The 22926-nt window shown below is 32.8% G+C and overlaps 1 protein-coding gene across 1 annotated transcript in view; it reads right to left on the bottom strand.

Annotated features, from left to right (window-relative positions):
• Positions 1-2624: 2624 nt before the first annotated feature.
• Positions 2625-22926, bottom strand: part of LOC106468028 (tRNA (uracil-5-)-methyltransferase homolog A-like) — an 82572-nt gene continuing 62270 nt past the window's right edge. The window contains exons 11-14 of the mRNA XM_013928426.2: positions 19806-19881; positions 12638-12754; positions 4526-4622; positions 2625-2786 (exon numbers count right to left, since the gene is read on the bottom strand). Coding sequence (XP_013783880.1) covers positions 2651-2786; positions 4526-4622; positions 12638-12754; positions 19806-19881 — 426 coding nt within the window. The 3' untranslated portion in view covers positions 2625-2650. The remainder of the gene's footprint in view (positions 2787-4525; positions 4623-12637; positions 12755-19805; positions 19882-22926) is intronic.

Here is a 22926-nt window from a genome sequence, read left to right as displayed (position 1 = left end):
TCAATGTAGTGGCAGTAGCGGAGCTTTCTGTTACCCATTTCTTAATGTCCTTCTACACTGTTTCACGTTATAAATTAATTGAAGATTATTGGCCGCAGAAGTCGTAAGGTTACGGGTCAAATAAACGGCTCCTCATATCAGCATTATGGTGGCTGTTGTAGTATTAACTTCATCTAAGTTCATGTATTATTGCAATAGTGATGGCAATTTGTATTCATTGCATTCTTCCATAGAGAGTGCTAAAGCACTCTCCGAGATATACAAGACGTTTGTGTGCCCTCCCCACACTGTGTGTGTATATTGCATTATAGGCAACTTAATGCGCGCGCGTATGTATTTTCTTTATAGAAAGCCACATTGAGCTATCTGCTGTGTCCACCGAACCCCTAATTTTAATGTTCTTAATCTGAAGACTTATAGCTGTCCCACTGGTGGACGGAAATTTAAATAAAGTTTTTTCTTGTTTGGTGTAAAAATGTGGCACAATTTATGAATGTAGTAAACGTTAACTTACATCAGAGATAATAAATGCTCAATAGCAGTAATAATAGGGGTGGAGGGGGTTGTGAGCCCCATTAATATGCCTCTTGTTCCAGAATATCATACCACAATATTTGGTTGAGATTGGCACAGGAGTAGTTAGATAAGAGACAAATAGACAAACACACATATTTCTATGCTTTTATACATAGATATAGATAGGAACCAATTTGAACGAACTGTTACGATAGCGGAAGTCACGTGATGCTAGTAACATATCATGAGCTTCTAGAAAATTCACGTCCCTTCTTGAAGCTTCGAGTGCTTACTAGATGTACGGTATTCTTGTATACAAGACCACCAAGAACTGACGGCAACAATGTAGTTGAATTGCAGACAGAGATAGAGACGGACAGTTGGGTCGAGTGCGCGAGTCGTTCGTTGTGAATTATAGCGTTTGTTTAACTTATAGCGTGACCGTGGAAATTAAGTGTATTGCAAAGTTGTATTGAGAAAGAATAGACTAATTTTATTTAAGAAAGGACTTGTTTCGCTAAAGTTTCATCGGAAAGAAATTATACGGGAAATTAACTAACGACCAGAGACGTAACAATATTTACAAAAAAAAATTTGTTTTGGGTTATTAAATGAATAACTTGAAGTTTTCTTATAGTCAAATTTGCATATTTGCATACGCCATGTATTCATAGATCTGCAGCTGACCTAGGCCTGCTTCAAGGAAACAAGTCAAGATTTATTCTAGTGTTGGACTTATCTAGGGTTATTGATGAGGAATGTAATTTTCTCAAATCATTCTTAGTAAGTGACTAGTGAATAATTCAGGAATGGAGTAGCTTCACGAATTTTTTCTGTGAGTGACAATAAAAGCAAAATAAAAAACTGACTTTGCAAACAGTATGTTTGTTGTCAAGTGCAAAGCTACCCAAGGGCTATCTGTGCTCTGCTCACCATAAGTATTTGAAACCCAATTTTTAGCGATATAAACTGTCACACTTACCGCTGAGCCAACAGATGGCACAAATGGTTTGTAAATAGGATTTTACAGAAAGCAAAATTGGTTTCTTTGTTGTTTTAGGGAAAAGCCATATTGGGTTATCTGCTGTATCCTCCGTAGGGAATCGAACCCCGGATTTTAACGTGGTAATTCCATAGACATAACGCTGTTTCACCAGGGGACTACAAAATTGGTGACTTTAATTCGAATAACAATAGTCCAAAATACAAACAAAATAGTAAAAACGTATAAGAGAAGGTTTCCCACATCTTTACGCATCATTCATAGCCTTTCTACGAAATACTAAAATTCAAACAAAATGAGAACATACGAAGTTTTTCTTTGAAGGTGGGTCAAAATCCCCTGAATCTACTTAAATAGTCAACTAAAACATCTTCGGAACTAAAAGTTTGTGGATATTTACAGAGTTCAAAGAGTATAGCTATTGCAAAAGTCTGTCTATCTTGACAGATTTATCAGAAACAGCATGAATATTGACAGATACAAGAAAATCTTGATTCATCATAACACCACAAGTATTTGAAGAAAATATCTAGTGCCAAAATAAAACTTGACGTATCCCAACAACCCCTAGTGTCTGATGCTTCATGCTATCATTTCTACCAAGAATACTTACTGCTTGAGATGGGTTTGGAAACTTGTAAATTAAATCATCAAATGTGATATCACATCCAGTGTGAAGAATTATCAAAATTAAAATTTTTACTTAAATAAGTAAAGCAGAAATAGATTTATTTTGTAATTTTCAACCTGAATGGCACTTTATACAACGTGGGCCAAAACGGCCAGGTGAAAGACCCCTAGAATTCAGGTGTAGCCATTCCTAATTTGGAACAACTGATCAGATGGAAAGCAGCAGCTCATGATATAAGAACCTTGTCAGGATCTTTGAACTGAATAACAGGACCTACTACAATTCTTAAAATGAATCCACAGAAGTAAATGCCCAGCAAATTCAACAATATCATATTTTGACTGCCAAACTAGTTGATTCACAACCTTGCACAATAATCAATAGGCCATTACTGGTCTTGATTCATTTTGAACAATTTTAATAGTGCCCACACACACATATATGTTAAATTAATTAAGACTGACAACAAAGATGTAAAGAATTTCAATACCATTTTATTTTTATGTATTGCAACTTTTTCTTTCAAATACAATGACAAGTTCACAGTGTGGTGTATGAGGGAAAAGATCAACAGGAATAGCAACCACAGGTACAAAACAGTCACCTCTGTAGTTGTTGGAGGCTGGTCTACATAGGCTGTAATAAACAAAAGCACTTTATCAATTAAAAATTGTGAAATAATAATCAGAAAAGAAAAAGCTTTATGAATATTCAATAACTTTTTGCAAACATTTTTCAAAAGAACACTGCAAATGGTGAGTTTAATAATAATCTGGTGTCAAACACACTACAAGTAAAAGAGATAGGTTTATACTTTCAAAACTAAAAACTGCTCCTTTACACAAGGTATCAAAATGTATCTTTTACAGTTATTTACATTATATCAATGACAGATTAAAAGAATGAACACAGGAAGAAGTCAAAAATTACATGGGTACATCTCAGTTCATATACTTTTCAATATTGTTTTCAGTTCCCAATTATTTCCCCCTCCATAAAAATAAGGAAATATATATATATATATATATGAATAAAAACCCCATTACCCAAGCACTTTCGAAAGGTGGACCTTTTTTCTTCAGGGGCATTCCCATTTGCCCCTGAAGAAGAAAGATTCACCTTTTGAAAGCACTCAGATTATACAGTTTTTATTCATTTCTATCAAGAGTTCTTGAACCTACATGTTTTTCAAACATCATGTATATATTCATCTCAACCATTTCTGTCACTTTTTATGGTTTAATTTTATAATGTGCTTCTCCTTCTTTAGCTTTTCAATTCATATTCTTATATTTTTATGAACATTACATGTATAGCATTGGACAAAAAGTTTTATATGCCCATCTTCCATGTTTTATTCAGCAATTCTTTGAATAAATTAACATTTAGCACAACTGTTGTTGTAGATAATTGGATATTTTCAAATTTAAACACCAACTCTTTAATTAAGAAAAAATATGTCATGTGTTTATGTGTGCAAAACTTTCTTTGCATATGTAATTTTCAACCATTAAGATTTCCTTCTTCAGATGAATATATGTCAAATAAGTCTTCTCTATTAATTTCAATATCTTAAGTCCAGAAATCATAGAATTTATCATGAATATACATCTTTTTTAGACAATTTTTGAAAAATTGATCTCACAACAGAAATATGAATGTATATAGTTAAAGAAAATCTTTTAAGTCATGATAAGGACATCATTAAAGCAATTTTTAAACATTTTTTAAATATATGGGTAAAACAAAAAACAGTAAAAGATATTTAATTAAGAAAGTGACTTTTCTCTCTTATTTTGTAAAATTACTTTGCAGTTAGAATGATAGTATTCTCCTATTAATATGATGGTTTGAATTCAATAGACTCATTTTGCAATAGTGTTTTGTTAGATTAGATTTGATGGTGATAACATTAGTGCTTTATATGGCTTATTTACTATAGGTAGTTCATAATTTCAAGTAAGAGGCCTGTGTTAGACAAATCAAAAGCTTTTCTTAGTTATTTCAGAGGCAGTTAATTCATCAACATGTAAGATACATAAGTTGGAATCAAGAAAGATGGATAATCTTTGTTTTTTATGATATAGAACCTCAGATATTCTTATAAAGAGGGATGTTGATAGAAGAAGTAGTTTTGAAAGTTAATTTTAAGTTTCAACATTTGTTGTTATAATCTGTAAAATTAAAATTAATTGTGTTTCAAGAAATTGTGAATTAATAACAGGAAAGTGTTCCTGGTAATTTCAAACCTAATTTTTCAAATTAATTATATATAAACAATATTCCTTTATTATCAAACATCAACTGAAGGGTACATATTGTCTGTTGCAGTATTATAGAGAAAATGAAAAAACAAAGGAGAAAAATTCACTTACTCAACAAAATTTGTCAAGGCAGTCTCAGGACTGCATGAAACATACACTAAATGATGTATCTGTGTGGTTGCTCTGATAGTCTTGATAACTTTTATTTCTGTTTTATAAAAAACAAACAAAAAATTGTATTATTTACAATTTAAACTATTTATTCTGCTTCTAAATAATGAATTTGGTTTAATCAAAAAACATAAAGATAACACTTGTTGGATATGCATAATTTAATCTACACTCATTATTGTAGCATGTTATTCTAGAGTTTAGTTTATCATTATTGTAACATTGTATTCTAGTATTTAGTCTATCATTGTTGAAAGATGTTATTCTAGTATTAAGTTATCATCATTCTCACATGTTATTCTAGTATTTAGTTTATCATTATTGTAACATGTTATTCTAGTATTTAGTCTATCATTGTTGAAAGATGTTATTCTAGTATTAAGTTATCATCATTCTCACATGTTATTCTAGTATTAAGTTATCATCATTCTCACATGTTATTCTAGTATTTAGTTTATCATCATTCTCACATGTTATTCTAGTATTTAGTCTATCATTATTGCAACATATTCTATTATTTAGTCTACAGTCATTATTATAAAATGTTATTCTAGAATTTAGTTTACAATGATTATCTTAACATTATTCTAGTATTTAGCTTATCATTATTGTTATTATGTTATTCTAGTGTTCTTATTTAATTAAATCTGGCAAAGTCAATGTGGTATAGTTATTACTGTACAGTGTCAAGCTTACCATCAAGTCAGTGTGGTATAGTTATTACTGTACAATATGAAGCTGAATATCAAGATAACGGAGTATTGTTACTGCTGTATATTATGAATCTGAGCTTCAAGTCAATGGAGTAAAATTACTACCAAACAGTACAAATCTGAGCTTTAAATCAATAGAGTAGTAAATACTGTACAGTATGAATCTGCACTTCAAGTCAATGGAGCTTTACAACTTAGCTTCTCTGTTACTGTGAAGTAAATTATGTAATTTTTAAAAATTTAATATTTAAAAATGGTCCAAAACACGTGAAAGGTACAAAAGATTTGCACCATAATTTAGATTTTTGGCTAAAGAGCAATTGCTAATTTGTCCTATGACCACTATGGCAGCAATTTTACAAATGGACAATAATGACTGCTTTGAGCTTCTGTGTATGATATATTGTAATATCTTTGGTGAATGTTATAGTTTCATTTTTTAATATTCATGTTTTAGTAAGCGATCACTCAATGCTTGCCACTTAGGGTGTAATACATCTCCTGTATGTGGATTTCAACATGCAAATATCAAGCTGCTAACTTTGCAAATAATGACAAAATATATTTGATATTAACAATACTATCTACTAGCTACATTTTATTTTTGTCTATTTTTGTAACATCCAAGCCTTTTTTGAATGAACGAAGATAGCCAAAATAAATCAGACACTCAACCATGAAAATTGTAGTACCTCAGATATACAGTGTGTGACACACTGGGATAATCTGTCCTATATAAGAAGGATACATCTGAGGTGCCTTAATATTCGGCCAGCTGCTTGACTTGAGTAGCATCGGTTTCTTGCCAAGCACAATAGATATATCGTGATTAAACAATTGTGAGGGCATCAAATCAACTTTCAGAAATCACACTGCCAAGTGGCACAACTCTGGTATATTGATATTGAACAAAGCAAATCTTTAGCAAGCATAGAAAAGGAAAATACCACGTGAATAAAATACTGATGTCTGCAAGATGTACTCCTGATAAAGCTTGGAACACACTGCCCTTTGGACTTAAACACGTTTCTTCTGTGACAGACATGCACCCGGGAAGACTCTGCACATGCCCTCAACATTTGAGCTTAATACCCCTGTACAGGCAAGGTTCTGCTAGCTACACTGAGTACAGGAGACCTGATAGCCTAAAAGTCTATATACAATGTTCAGTGCTTCCTCTCTCTCACTACTGAGTACCAATACTTTAAACCAACAGTCAAGTTATCAGCACACATCACAAAGGTGTACTATCTGCTAAGCCCAGAGAAGTCATTGGTCTTGCCATATGCATACATGGGGAGGCAAACACATGCATCCTGCTATATGTCAAGATGACGTGAATCAAGGATTAATAAGGTGTTCATATGCACAACTAACACTGATGTAGTAATTTTACCAGTAATCTCAGTCCAGCACATCAACATCACTAACTGTGAGTTGTCTTTGCCATAGCATAGTGTGGATCTTCAGCTTATGAGATGAATAGAGAACTGTTTCCTGACAAGTGTCAAGCCCTGACCATGTTCCACTCTTTCACTGGATGTAACATGGAGTCATCTTTTCAAGACTGGGTAAAAAAAGACAGCAAAGGATATTTGGAAGTATTTTGATTAAGCCACACCAGCATTATATACTTTGGCTTCTAGATGACTGGCTGGGGATATCAAAACATTTTGTTGTATTTTTGTATGATAGAACCAGTAGTCGGGAACATGTCAGCAATACTAAGAAGTATCTCTTCTCTCAGGTGTCCTTCCTTCAAAACAAGCTACATTACTTCATCACACCAAGAAAGTTGCCTAACAAGTTGCTCACTGATGGGCACAGATTGTGCTTTCTGTGCTTGAGCTTTCATCTCCTAGGGAATGGGGATAAAATAAGAGTGACAAAGGTGGCTTTAATATAAGGTGGACAACTCTTTCAGAAGTTATGTATGTCACCAACTATTTTGCTGTAGTTGAAAAACGATTGTAAAAAACCAGGTAAATGCATCAAGTGTACTGCTCTTTGCAAGTGCAGTGGAATATGTGGTTCTGAACAGATTTAAAACTAGTGGAGAGCTTATTTGTAATTAAGCATAAGGCTACACAATGGGCTATCTGTGTTCTGCCCACCATGGGTATCGAAACCTGTTTTCTGGCATTGAAAGTATGCAGACATACAGCTGTACCACTGGGGGATATTAGTGGAGAGAGAAATGGGTACTTTTCAACTTTGTTATTACCAATGAATCTTAATAGCTAGGTTTCATTAGTCAGTTTTTAGATTTTTATTTTTTTTTACACTTATTGGCATGTCAAAATGAATAAAAGTTGATATAACACTAAGGTTTGAAGCTTGCAACTCAAACACTTGATGCACATAATTTTGCTACTAGCCAACAGTGACCATTTTTTGTATGGCCACCATATCAACTATAGAAAAAATCTGTGATGGACCTATAACCAAAAATCTTTATTAAGGCATGTCCTATGTATGTTCCAAATTTTATGTTTTTATAACTAAAGGCACAATTCTTACACATATCTTGTAGAAAATAAAATTCATATTAAATATTAAAAGCTATATTTGTTCTAAGCCTATGTCATGATACTAAAGTACAAAAAAATATTTTTTAAATATTCATATTTTATATTTCTCTAAATATATAATGAATCTGACAATATAAAACAAAAAATATATTTACTGTAACAAAATATCCAAGTCCATATGATTCATAAAATGCACCAAAACTTGATATTTGATTTTTCTCTTACCTCAAGGGTAATAATACTTGTTTAAGTACATGTATATGGTGGAATAGACTATTGCATGTTTGAATAAAGGAACAAAAATATTCATAATGAAAATGGTTATTGAACTGATCAAAACCAAAGATCAATTAAATGTTGTTAATGGTGCTATCTAACTGATGAAACAATGCATTCTGATAAATATAAGTTGTACAGATGAACATTATATTCAATTAGTTATGCTCTTTATTAGATATATATATTTTTAGTCCTGTAAGTGGCTTTGATTATATGTTAAATACTATGGTTATTAAAATTCAAAATGTGTGAGAGATTAGCCCAATATCATGCATTCACAGAACAAAAAATATTGTAAAAGCTATATGTAAGATCACAAGGTCAAAAGGAAGAGCACAAAACTGGAAGACACGATACAAATAAACAAAACGAAGAAAACTCCTGGAGGATGGGGTGACCAGAATGTGTAAAAAGATATCCAAAATAATGACCTTGGTCATCTTCAGCCCAGGTGAAAAGAACCACTGGAGAGAAAAGTAACCCTCCTTGCAGAACTAAGGGATGACAAGAAACCAGTTAAGAGGCCATTTCTTGGTCTTTTTGGGGACAACAAAGAGATGAGAAAAATAACCAAATGTAGGGCTAAGTATTCTCTTGATTGTATTCATGGCCAAGAGATCTGAGACTGCATCCTTGAGATGCTGAAGATAAAGAGAATCAGTGGGAGGAAGAAAAAACAGTAGGAGGGAAGAGAAGTGGGGAGATAGGCCATGGATGAGAACCTGAAAACCCAGCTGTTGGACAAAAATGGATACCAAAGGCTGGTAATGAGAGATGGTTTCTACAGGACCAGACCCAACATGGTAGTCAATAATGAGATGAGCAAAAACTCTGACATTCGGAAGTGGGAGGACAGAAAGAAAAAGAAGTCTGGAAGGTAGGAATGGGAAGGGGAGACATGGATTCAGCAGGTCTGGGAACAGGAATAGAATAGTGAAGTTGAGAAAAATGAAAAATCAATGTAGACAATGAGGACTGATGCTGGGATGCCTTGACAAGTTCCCCAGTGAGTCAGGAACACCCCCAAAGACCTCTGACAAAAGAAATGGAGTACAATGAAGATCATGGAGCTAAGCATAAGGAAGATATACATTAGCTAGTAGAGCATCCCATCTTAACAGCAGAGAAATCAACTAAGAAGAGACATAACTGAAGATGAAGTGTAGGTGAATGTGGTGAAAAGAACAGAATGAACCTCTCCAAACAAGCTATCTGGAGTGTGATGAGTGCCTCAGACATACAAGGTTAAGCAACAAAATTCAATGCAGGAGGGTGGTAAGAAAAAGACAAAAGGTAAGCATTTCAGGCACTAGAAATTGAAATAGAAGATAAGGGTCTGCCCCCAAGCAGATAAAAAAGATTCCAAAGACTGAGAATCGAGGAACAGAAATAAGGAATGGCTGTAAGCCAGGATAAAAGAATCAAGTAGGTGAGGAAGACGAGTCTTGTTAGTACAGATGACCAGTTGTTCCGAGAAGTGAGTCTCTATGGACCATAATGTCAGGTAAAGGAGTGAAGAAACAGTATTTTTTATTATAAGTGGGAGAAGTTGAAAGAAAGGAATGCACCTGTGAAATCGTGTCAAGGAATTGATTAGAAGTGTGGGGATTTTCATTCACAGATAAAGCTGTGCCTGGCGCGGAATATAGCCGGCCAAAATCGTCATGTTCAACTGGGTAGAAGGAATGTCAGCTGAATAGATGGAAATAGGAGGCCCTGTGTGCAAGATGAAACACACAACACTTTGAACAATTTCTATCATGTCCTCCACAGAAAGTCTCCAGTAGCCATAGTAGACAGATTCTGTATTAGTAATGTTGTCACTATCATCGGACAAAATGGAACTTACGGTCGCTTAAGAATTCATAATAATGGGAAAATCACCAAATACATATTGCTTTTTCTTTTTCTAACAGAAGTTTGGGAAAAAACACTGGTTATGTGAATCATGAAAACTAAACCAGGTAAACAGTTAGAAATTATCATAAATCTCAAGTAGTTGATTAACATTGTTGAAACACACCCATTTTAGACAACGCCAAGGAAAAAAATGAAGTTAATTTGAGTGCAAGTGCTTATATAGAGCTACTGCACAAGGAAGTTGTGTCACCCTCATATTAGTGGAGACCTATTGTTGCATGATGGTGACATCATGCACTAGTGTAGTTCACATTAAACATGCGTTTTTTAGATGAGAAGTATTTCAAAGCTAGTTGCATGCACATCTCATATGTAGATGCACAAAGGAATCAAGCTATTCTGTGTGAAGTGAGGTATTGTCTTGGAACAAGAATTTTGAGGGTCACAAAATAAAAAACTAACCAGCAAGCCTATGCAATGCCTTAACCCTTTCATTACTGCTTCGGAAAATTAAACTGACCACATGACCCTAAAGTGATTATCAGTTTCTATATAATAACTTTTAAAATGTTTGTGTATCTTCACAAAATTTTTGAAATTTTAATAAACACAACAAGTCTTTCGTACATAAAAAAATTTCAATTTTAAATTAAGTATTTTTACTAAAGATTTGTCAGTGAATATATAGAGTGAGAGTGTTGACTGCTCTGAATACAAAGTGATTTTCATGTTAAGATTTAAAATATTTTTCTTCATCTGAAAATTTTCAAGCTTTATTTCCATAATCTCCAAAACCTCATAAATAAATATCACGTTTCTTCCTGAAAATTTTTATATTTTATCTGTTATTTTTTCTACCTTAACTCTAAAAAGGGTTGGTCAATTTCACTGACCTCGTAACCACTATAAAACTTTAAAGGATGAAAAAATGAAATAAAGTGTGTAGTACTGTTCCATCCTCTTTAGTATTGACCATGAAGTTCCAAATATCTTCCTTTGACAGTTTCTACTTCTAATCTTTTCCTATCTATTTTCTATGTTTATTTTACTGCTAGTTTCTAATTCGTTAACCACTATAGACATTGTATGGTAGGCATTACAAAATGAGCAATAAGACAAGAAGGCATGCCATATGACACACAAAAAGCATATTTGACATTTGTTTTAATAATGTCTTTTGAATTAAGAAATTAAAACATATATAATATTAAAATTTGAATTATAAACTACATTGTGACTATTTTTATTGGCTCTCTAAACATCATGACATGTTCTTTGACCTGTCCGTAGAAAGAGGGTTAACTAGTAAATCTGAAACTCCATCTTGAAAGAATTATGCCAATGTAGCTTACAAATACAATCTCAAGAGGTTATAGTTATAGAGTTAATTTCATACTATTTTACGGTTCATGAGTAAGCCTTACTATACATAATCTTCTTTAACATTTCAGAGTGGAACACCTGTAGTGTATTATATGCTGATAACATGTCTTTTTGTTGAAAATGGTATAAACACTATTAAGATATTTTCTATATGAAAGTTAGTGAGAAAAAAAATCCATAAGATATACTTAGAAACAGAATGACAAATTTTTTTGAAGTTGAAACATTTGATTTACATGTTACGTTGTTTGTTTGGAATTTTGTGCAAAGGTACACGATGGCTATCTGCACTAGCCAACCCAAATTTAGCAGTGAAAGACTAGAGGAAAGGCAGCTAGTCATCACCACCCACCACCAACTCTTGGACAACTCTTTTACCAATGAATTATAATGCCCCACGGCTGAAAGAGCAAGCATGTTTGGTGGGGTGGGTATTCGAATCAGCAACCCTCAGATTGCGAGTTGAGCACTCTAACCACTTGGCGATGCTAAAATGTTATGTTAAAAAAAGTATCAATCACAATTATAATGACTACAAAGGTTTCCATCCAACTGAGAACAAACAATTGAAAATGTCTGCTAGTATTATTTACTATTGAACAAAACATTTCAAAATGTTCACAGTGAATATAGATGCAACATATTCCTCAAATTCCTTAGAAGAAAATGAAACATTAATCTCATGTGTAACAAAGGAAGAAAAAACTCGATATGTCTAAAGCCATTTGGCAAGCAACTACAACATCATTTTGTTTGAATAAATGATTTGTGAAATAAACTGTGTTCATTATTATTATCATTATGGAACATTTCTGTCTGATAATCTATAAGTATATACATGTATACTGTTCTATCAATCCTACAAAATCCGATTTAAAACAATAACAGGATAATAAATACACTGATGTAATTCTAATGTTTGTGAAAAGAAGTGACAATGTTTACATTAATTAGTTTGTACTTCACCAGATCATTTGTAAATGTTAAGTAAGTCTCATGCTTAGAGGATAAGTGGTTTGATGTGCACGCTCATGCATTTTAAAACCACAAGGTTATAACCAAATGGTATCACATACAGACAACAGAAAACAAAATAGGTTAAAACTACACTGTGGGAGAGATAATGTGTAGTTAAAAAGGGATACACTGAAGTAGACCTTGCATTCACATGGTTATGATATTTGTTTACCTAGATACAGCTGAAAAATACAAACAAATATTTCTTATGTATATATTTTCTTTAATGCCTGGTTGTAAAGAAAAAAAACTTAGAACATAAGACGTACGCAGCCCTGCTCTTGGAGGATCCACTATAGCCACAATGTTAGATGATTCTGCTTTCTCGATTACTTCATGAATCATATCTTCAGCTTTTCCACAAATAAAATCCACATTATGGATATCTGCAATTCATGCATAAAAGCTATGTTAAAAGTAAGTAAGCTGAAAGGCAATGAAATACATAAATAACCTTGTGGGTTTTTGTAATTTGTGAACTAGAAGTACCAGAAATCGTACAAAACATAGCACTTGTTTGTTAGATTCAATTTCAATTTGTATATCATTTAATATAAAAACATTAAAAAAAATCATCTACTCCAATAGATAATAAATAAACCCAAAACAGTTAATATGTACACTCGTCAAACCTATTCATTATCAGTAGATGCATTATGTATAATTAAATTACACAACTTGTGGTTAATTTAATAAAAGTTTATAAAATATTTATAACATCCTTACTGTAGTTCTGTGTAATGTTACAAATTACTTAAAGAATTTCTGTATGTATTTTCAACAAATAAATGTTTAAAGAAACTAGCAATTCAATTAAAAAGAATGATAACCATAATTTTCTATATGAAAATATACCCTAAGAAACAATCTCTTATTGTAGGAAGAATTAACCCAGAAAACAATCTTCTACTACCTAAACATAATACTAAAAAACTGTCTTTCTTTGTATGAAGGATTTACCTAGGAAACAATCTTCTGCTGTACGAAGAAGTTACTTAGGAAACAATCTTCTGCTGTATAAATAGTTTAACTCCAAAAAAATATTTTGTTGTGTGAAGAAGTTAACAAGGAAACAGTCTGCTGTATGAAGAAGTGTATATCTAGGAAACATTCTTCTGTTGTATGAGTAAAATATCAAGAAAACAACCTCCTGCTATATGAAGAAGTATTTTCTAGGAAACAATTTCTGCTTTACAAAGTTCTATAGGAAACACTTTTCTGCAATTACCTCAAGAAAATAGGTGGTTATGCCAAAGGTTGCACTGTCTAAACTCTTTTATTAATCTATAAAATGTATATTTGACTGGTAACAGAATATGGTAATGCTGTGACATGTAACATGTTAAACAACCTATACCAATCACTAGAAGCACTTTAGCTAAAAGTGATCAGACTTTCATACTGCCTTCTTTTTTTATACACCAAGGACATACTTTCACAAAACAAGCAAACTGAAAACATCTAATGAAAGAATCATCAAACTGGCATCCACATATCATAAAAATTCAGAATATCATAATTCCCTTTTAAGCAAAACCTCAAACTTAGCTGAAACACCATTACGTGGAATAACCACATATCCCCCTACAACACTACAAGAAAACTTAATAATACACACCAACCACCTTGAGCATTTACTTTTTTCCACAACCTTCCTTTTCAGGTTCCTGACCCAGTATGCAAAAAGACTCGATCAGAACTCAACGTTCAATTGTTAACTGTCATTAACTCAAACAATAGTGTTCAATTATTCAAAATAATTTTGTTGGTTTAATTCCCTTGATATGTTGTTAGTCTGCTATTATCAGTAGATATGTTAAGTAAAAGTTACAGCATTTACTCTTTGTGGGCAGAGTGCGAGGACCCTCAGGTGGAGCAGGCATCTGAGTATGATCTCCTTATGTTGTACATTGTGAAAGAGTTGTAGTGTGCCAGACAGAAAACGTAAGTAAGAAACTAATGAGAACCCTTTTCCGAATTTGTCTCCACAGCCCTACTGGATCACTTAAGATGGCAGTCAAGAAACCACACATTAATTTCTAGCCACCTTAACATCATTATTGACCAAACCAACATTCACACAAGAGTAATCATAAATTTAATCATGAGTGAGGCAAAGAGAAATCTTAGATTTCAAACCAACCCTGGTTCTACACTAAAACACTCCTACCAAAAGAACAGAGAACACTTTTCTGCTGAATGAACAACTTATCTTGGAAACAATCTTCTGCTCTACAAAGAAATTAACTATAAAATAATCTTTTCCTGTATGAAGAAGTTAACTCAGATATACTCTCATACTATACGAAGAAGCTATGGAAGAAATTAATCTTCTGCTGTGTAAAGAAGTTACCTACAAAACAATCTTGTGCTGTATGAAGAAGTTATGTACAAAACAATTTTCCACAATATGAAGAGGTTATCTACAAAGCAATCTTCTGCTGTACAAATAAGTATTTATCTAAGAAACAATATTCTAATGTATGTAGAAGTTATCTAGGATAAAATATTCTCCTGTATGAAGAAGTTATCTAACAAACAATGTTCTGTTGTATGAAGAAATATTTATCTAGGAAAATTACACAACACACAACATTAAAATAGCATTATTTTAATGTTGTGTGTAATTTACTTATTATTTTGACATTATACACAAGTGCTAAGAAAATATATATATATATTTATCTAGAAAACTATCTTCTGCCATATGAAGACGCTATCTAGAAAACATTTTTCATCGGCTGTATAAGAAGAAGATATCTAAGAAACAGTCTTCTGCCATATAAAGAAGCTATCCAGGAAACATTCTTTTGCCATATGAAGAAGCTATCTAGGAAACATTCTTCTGCCATATGAAGAAGCTATCTAGGAAACATTCTTCTGCCATATGAAGAAGCTATCGAGAAAACATTCTTCTGCTGTATAAGAAGAAGATATCTTAGAAACAGTCTTTTGCCATATAAAGAAGCTATCTAGGAAACATTATTCTGCTGTATAAGAAGAAGCAATCTAGGAAACATTCTTCTGCCATATAAAGAAGCTATCTAGGAAACATTATTCTGCTGTATAAGAAGAAGCTATCTAGGAAACATTCTTCTGCTGTATAAGAAGAAGCTATCTAGGAAACATTCTTCTGCCATATAAAGAAGCTTTCTAGGAAACATTATTCTGCTGTATAAAGAATTATTTATGTATTTATTTAACTAGCTAGCTAATAAGCTTCTTCTGTAATAAGTTATTTAAGAAAAAATCTTCTTCTGTATGATGAAGATATCTAAAAAACAATCTTCCAGTATGAAAAACACCGTCCCAGAAACTATCTTCTGTGGTATGACGAATCTGCCTAGGAAAACCTCAGTTAGCTACAATGCAGCATTTCACTTCCAGCTTTCTTGTTAGAAGTTTTTCAGCAGTTCATATGTCATAGTAGTAGTGTAAAATAGGTATATCTTATCACACTAAAGCAGGTAATTAAATGACAACATGCAATGTAGAACAAAGTCTCTCACCATTGCTTAAAGGCATAACTTGACTTTTACAAAAATCTTCATAACAAAACACAATGTATTAAATTCAATTTAAAACAAATTTATGTTTCACTATATCCTTATTTTTCATTCAAATTTCATGATGTATGTCTGAAAACTGATATTTCCAGCTTTAAAATACACATTTTTCATGGGAAAAATAGAAAAGGTTGTTACAGAATTGCCTGCAAGTTATACGTTTCAGTATAATCAGAACTACACTGTTAACTACTGTACCTGTTGCTTGGAAAAAGGAGTAAAAGGAAAATGGCAAAAACTCGGAAGGAAAAATAGAAGAAGAAATAAGAAAGGGGGATATAAAAAATTGGGGAAAGAAACTGTTTATTGACTATTGAGTCTTGTTGCTGAAACCTCTGTAATGCTGCTGTCAGCCAACTGGCTACACTGAAAAATTAGGAAAGAATTTTATGAACCTTAATTGAAGGTATGGAAGAAATCTGAGATTTTTTGAAGAATATTTACCTGATTCAATAAGTTGTATAAATCAAATTAAATCATAATACATACAGTGATGAATTAAGATTGTACCTAAAAAATCCACAATAATTAAACCTAACTCACTCTTCAAAACAACTCAATATTTGACTCTACATTTCTTTATAAGATTTTAGATACATTTATTTTCTAGATACTTCAAAAAGGCACAGCAATATAATACACAATGCAATAATACATAAACTTCATATGCCAAGCTATAGATAATGTTTTTTTTTTCTTTCCCTACTTTTAGAAAAATTTGTCCCATGTCATAATCTTTTTTACTTTATGTTATTGTGCAGTGTTAAATGCCAAAAGTTGGTAAGACAGTGAAACAAATATATTTAATATTTGTGTCTAAAATCATACTAGAATACAGTCATTTCTTCCACATTCCTTTTAATTAGTTTATTGAAGATGTAAATTAAAACAGAGGTGTGTAAAAATACCATTTTGGACATTTTTCTTGCCACAAGTCACTGCTTAAGAAGGTCTTTCATTGAATACCAAAACTCACCAGCTGAACTGAACATAATGGCAACCAAAACTACATCCAAAGTGCAAAGTTATATGCAAGTATGTAAAATTCAATGTTAAAGTGCTAAATGCTGAAACATAGCAAAATAGTGAAACCAATAGACTAACATTTGTAATAAAACTCGCACTTGGTTATAGAAGGATTTTCCACCTTTTGCTAATTTAGTCCATTTTTTAATTTATACCAGAAATGTTTAAGAAACATTTTAAATTTATCATGGATGAATACATCAATAAAAAAGAGGAAATTATTACTGCAAGGGAAATAATGACAGTGATGAGGGATTGAGGACTCCAGAAGCCAGAGAGGCCTAGATGGTCCCAAATATATTCTCAGCATTTTCCTAGCATTAGAATGAGTCTTTTAATGTCTAAAGTTTTTTTGTTTTGTTTTTTTTACATCTTCTAATTTTAGTTTAATATTGATTTTTTCAACTTCTTTTATTGCTGTTTTCTCATTTCAAAACATTTGCTAAGATGATCATATTTCTAAAAAGCAACCTCAGTCATACAGCTTGGGAAACATACAAACAAATGAGAAATTCCTATAACCTGCCTGTTAAACTATTACTTATGAGGAATTACAGCAAAAATATTGTATTTACATCTTATAATAATCAACATAAGCATTTGCTTGAAACATTGTTTGGAATATTATAAATCACATCTGACTAAATAAAAGTAACTTACACCTGTATTTTGCATAGCATGGTGAAAGATTGTGGTTTGGGCACACTGTTTTGTAGTGTATGTGATCTTAGCTATTGATGTTACAAAGTGGTTCTCCTATTCAGTACAATAAGGCACATAATAATTTCAATTACATCACTCTTTACTAGCCAAACATGAGCTTCCAGTACATAGAAACAATTATGCTTCAAAGCTTACAACCATAGGAAAAGTGGTCTCATTAAGTACTGTTGTTCTAACAAAGGTTTCAGATTTGCAGTTACCAAACTTCCATGAATTCTCAGTTGCTCTTCTATCATAATGTGAAAGAAAAGGTTATGTGAAAAGGTTATTTGTGGTGAGTGAAGGAGTATACATCTAAACTAAACAACCTGTCACACATTCTACTGCTATATGAGGGCTACTCCATTTATTTGCTTCACACTTCCAAGCAGCACTGAAGAGACAAAATGCAAATTCAGCCAATACTAGAGGAAGACCTAGAAAATGTAAAGAACAGTGTGTAGTGTAAGACATTGTTTTTGACATGTTAAGGACAAGGAGAAAAGTTCATGGTAATGAACCACCCTCAATGACAAAAAATAAATTGTTCCCCCAGAAAAGAGCATTTACTATGAAAATCTAATCTATCTGAAAGACCCAAGTCCAAAACTATCAAGAAGGGAGTCTGACAGTGAAAACAAAGACAATGGAAGTGAAACCCAAACTAACAAAGGAAAGAGTGAAGTGCAGAGTAGATCATTGTAATAGTTTGTCATCACTGCCACAAATAGGTGTGATGATTGCCATTTCCAGTTTGATCCGAACAACTTGGCAGAGTTTGGCCAGGTTCTTGAATTTAACACACTTAGGGTTAATATTCTGTAAAAATTAGTGAATAATTCATATGCCATAAACGGGTTACTTTGAATACGTTTTATTGGGAAAACTTTGTCACTTGAAAGATAATCAGTAAACTTAATTTCTATATTATCAAAACATGGGGCTTAGGCATACCTTTCTTTTCTATAAGTTATTAGATCATATCCCAAGTGTATGAAAGATTTTTATGCTGTTCAAAGTAATTCCAAAAGTGGGACTATATTGAACAGACTTTTGTGTTTTGAAAAAATTTTGTAAATCTTCTGAAGCAACATTAAACACTTAATCTTGTAAAATGACCAGTTAATAAGACACAAAAATGCATTATACTGCTAACAGCATATCTCTTCTACATCTAAAACCCTGTAAAATACCCGCTTGTTGATAGGTTTCACATTTTCATCTCGCATAATTTTGATGATATCTCTCCAAAAGTACATTTCATCTTTAACTCTTAGCCATATCCATCCTTGTGCCTTATACTTAGTAAGAACACTGACAGAGGTAACCTTTCCAGTAAATTTGGAAACTTCATAATCAACCATCACAAACTGCTCAGCAGTGACATTCATTTTCAAATTTTTTGCTGCTGATCCTGGAGGAGGTCGTACTGCTGAGTCACCTTGACCAGCTTTATCTGCAGAACTGCATTCTGCACAAGGCTCCCAATTTCATTTTCTGGCTGTACAATTAGCTGGGCTAGATGAAGACAAAAGAATGTCTCTCTGTAATGTTATTTTTATTGTAGAATGAAATATTTAAAACTGTTGTACCAAATGCTAAAAACTAGAGATCCAATAGCCTAATATTTATGATAAAAAATCATGCTTGATATCAGATGTTTTGTTCTCATAGTACTTTAAATTAGTCCATTATAGCAGATTTTTTTTTTACAATGCAAAACAAAATGAACAATTAACAACATTGTTGCAACAATGAAGATGTTATTTATGGTGAATTTCTAGTATCGAACAAGACTTGTTGCATGTGGAAGATATGTTATTTTTAACATCCTTTGATTTTATATTCATAATAGACGAGTTAATTTAAATTTGGGAAGAAAACATCATAAATATTAAGCATATTGGTTCCATTGCTTAACTAGCTTTAGGCATTTATGATCATAACATTAAGTTATTTTGGTTGTTTGAAATATTAATTCAAATTTGTAATTTTAATTTTGCTATGGTAAACAGCATAAAATATTCCTTGTTTGGAAATATCTCAATAACTTAAGACATCCTATTAAGCTTGGCATACAGATAAAAGGTTCAGCAGAGTTTACTTGCTGTTATGGTGTAGTTGTATATATATTGTTACTTACCATTAATTTGAGCATTCATACATGCATTTCCAATTGCTTCTGCTGAACACTCAAGTCCAATAACTTTTTTAACTTTCTGGTAAAAAAAATACATTAAAAACTCTATTAAAGTATTCTAGCTATGTTACAGAAAATAATACTTTACATAGGAGAATAAACATTATTAATAACCAAAGTCCAATTTAAAACTATGCAGTGACTCTCAAGATCTCAAAAAATAAATCAAAACAAGAGTTTGTAATGAAATGCTCATAATAGTCTTTCTATCATGTCTTAATTACAAGACTTTTATCCAGATTTCAAAACTGCTTTTTACAATGTATATTTTGATTTGAAAATAAAACAAAAAATTATTATACATAATGTTAATTAAACTTCATATGAAATCAGAATAGAAGTATTAAGTTAATTACATTGTTCATGAAAGCATTAATTCTGTTGTATATTCATTAACCCCTATGCATTTTGGAGGGGGGGTCAAAGTGCACGTCACAATCTTTTTTTTACAGTTCCATTCAAAATATAATTAAATAAATTTATCAACTGTGAATGAGCTTAGCATCAAAACACATCTTATAATTAAATTTTTTATATTATCTAAGCTTTAATTTCTTCATAACGAAATAATAAATTCTCAATCTACACTTCTCTGTGTCATGTGACATATCCAAATTCCAAATTGCCCATTTTAGATTATCTTTCCATCCTTATATAATTTCCTGAGTGTCTAACTAATTAGAAACATATACTAAATACTAACAAGCCAAAATATAAACTTGGAACCTGAAATATTCTTGTTTTACTATGATTGAAAAAAAAATTTGAAGCCCATATTAACACATCCCTCCCATATTATTCTATCTTTTGAAAAATGTCAGTAATTTCCTTTGAGATTGCTATTGGATTATTTATAACTAGCTTTTTCTTCACATGATTCTTGATTAATTATTTCTTTTTGCCACCCATATGTAGAGATTTAGCTTCAGTTTCATTGGTTGTAATCATGTTTTTCTGCTCTGAGCAGCAAACAGAATTTTGTTAACCTATTTATAACTTAGTTAGAAAGCCAGTTAAATTAAAGTAGTTTTGGGACATTATATATAGTTCTGTGTCTTAAAATGCATATTTAAAAATAACATAAATTAGTTTGTAGAGAAACTGTATCTGAAGAACTACCTATACCATAGTCGGAAGGCATAAAGGTAGAAGGTTGGGGCCTACATAGTCTGGAATTGAAAAACACCCCTAAATGGATGGGGTACTGTGTGGAAGTAAGAATAGACTTCTTTTTTATAAAAAACTCAGCTCTCGTAGCTTCTGCTTAGAGAGAATGAGTGTGAAGTTCTACCAAGTGGCGAGAAGGGGCAAGAAGAAGCCAATCATCCATGTACTGGGTGAAAAGAGCCATTGAAAGGAAAGAAACGACTCTATTATAAACTGAGGAGGTTAGATGAAGTGATTAAAATGAAAAAAGTCAATGACAGGTTGCCAATCATCTGTATTTTCTGGTACTACAAACAGCCTCGATTATCAACCCTTGAGATAGGAGTTGATGCCCTCTTGTGTCAAAGATCTTGGATGGCTTGAGCTAGACAGCTGGATGTAAAATGATGCTTGAGGACTGGAAAACCAACACAAGGGCAATTCCAACCTTACCAAAGGGTATCCTCCTCTGGAGTGAAATGCAGACTATAGGGTCAGGTCCTGTGGGGACTCAACTATGAGGGTTCACATCAGTACGGAAACTTTCACCACAGATCAGTTGGGCATTCAAGTTCTCATGAGAGGATTGGTCATTCAGTACATGTCTCTTCCTCCATTGTCTCATACCAGTTCCAATTGATTGTGGCGCCAATGCAGAAAGTCTAGAAACCTGAATGGGAGATACAGGAAACTGTCCTCTAGAAGACCTTTTGGACAGTCAAGAAGCTAGAGTAGAAAGGAAAGAGTGAAAATGGGCCACATCCATGAAAGATTCCATGGAATCAGGGATATCAACAAAAGAGTTCTAAGGGTCAAAGCAGAAAAGTGAACTCCCTCCAGCAAGGCATCTTTATCCAAAAGATCCAAACAACAAACCAACCAAAATACCAAAAGAGGACAGAAGTCAATAACCTGACCAATGTAGAAGTCAAGAAAAGACTAAGATCATCCAAAAATTGCTCAAGAGATCTGTGATAATCCCCAGAGAACAGATGCAAAGATGGTAAAAAAACACAAAACTGTTGCAAGTGACAGAGAAATTCAGGAAAACTGAGATTGGTTAAGGTGAACTGGGAAATCTTGTCTATAGCCCCAAATAGTAAAAAGAGGATCTAGCTATTGAGAGTCCAAATAAGGGTGCTCCAGGCAATGGAAAGCCAAGGCATGCTGATCCAATAAACAGGAAGGACGTGGCATGGCAGTACCCTCCATCAAATGATGAGCAAATCTCCTTGCATACATAGCAATGTCTAGCAATGGTGGAAGGACCAGGTAAGCATACAAACGATCCCCCCCCCAAGTAAAGGAGAAGATTTGTAAGCTACAGGAGAAATACTTAATAACATTACAAGCTTGGTGTACTAGTTGCAAAAAAAGGTGCAGGAGGTGGAATGTCTGTCCGAAGCTTGATCACTTGCAAACTCAGCCTCAAAGCTAACATGAGAAAAAACATCAGACTGCATGTAATACTCTACCTCTATGCATCTGAAGAACTATATGTCCTCTATGGAAGTTGTCCCCCCTCCCCCAGACAACACCAGAATCATGAAATGTTAGAGGAGGCAGAGCATCAGGCAATTCCTGGTCTGAAATGTTAACGTGTGCATTTGTATTCGAAATATGTCTCCAATTTTTTTTAGTAAAGAGCCATTAGAACAGGTTTAAAAGAAATTGTCAAAACATGTAATAATAATGCTGAAAAGAAACCCGCAGTAATCACGTAAGACCATTGTCATAATTTCTGCTTTCGAGAAAAAGTGAATAACGGAGAGCTTATATACAGATCTTCGGTGACGAGGAACCCACTTTGAGACTAATAATGGCTGAAGATGGCTTGAATGGGTAATGAAGAAAAACTTTAATATAAGTTTAACATAACAGCAAATGTACAACGTTTCGACAAGGTTTTGTCATCATC

This window comes from Limulus polyphemus, unplaced genomic scaffold (assembly GCF_000517525.1).
Source record: "Limulus polyphemus unplaced genomic scaffold, Limulus_polyphemus-2.1.2 Scaffold2840, whole genome shotgun sequence".
NCBI classification, from domain to species: Eukaryota; Metazoa; Arthropoda; class Merostomata; order Xiphosura; family Limulidae; genus Limulus; species Limulus polyphemus.
The sequence above is the reverse complement of the archived record's forward strand: the minus strand, read 5'-3'. Positions and strand labels throughout refer to the sequence as shown.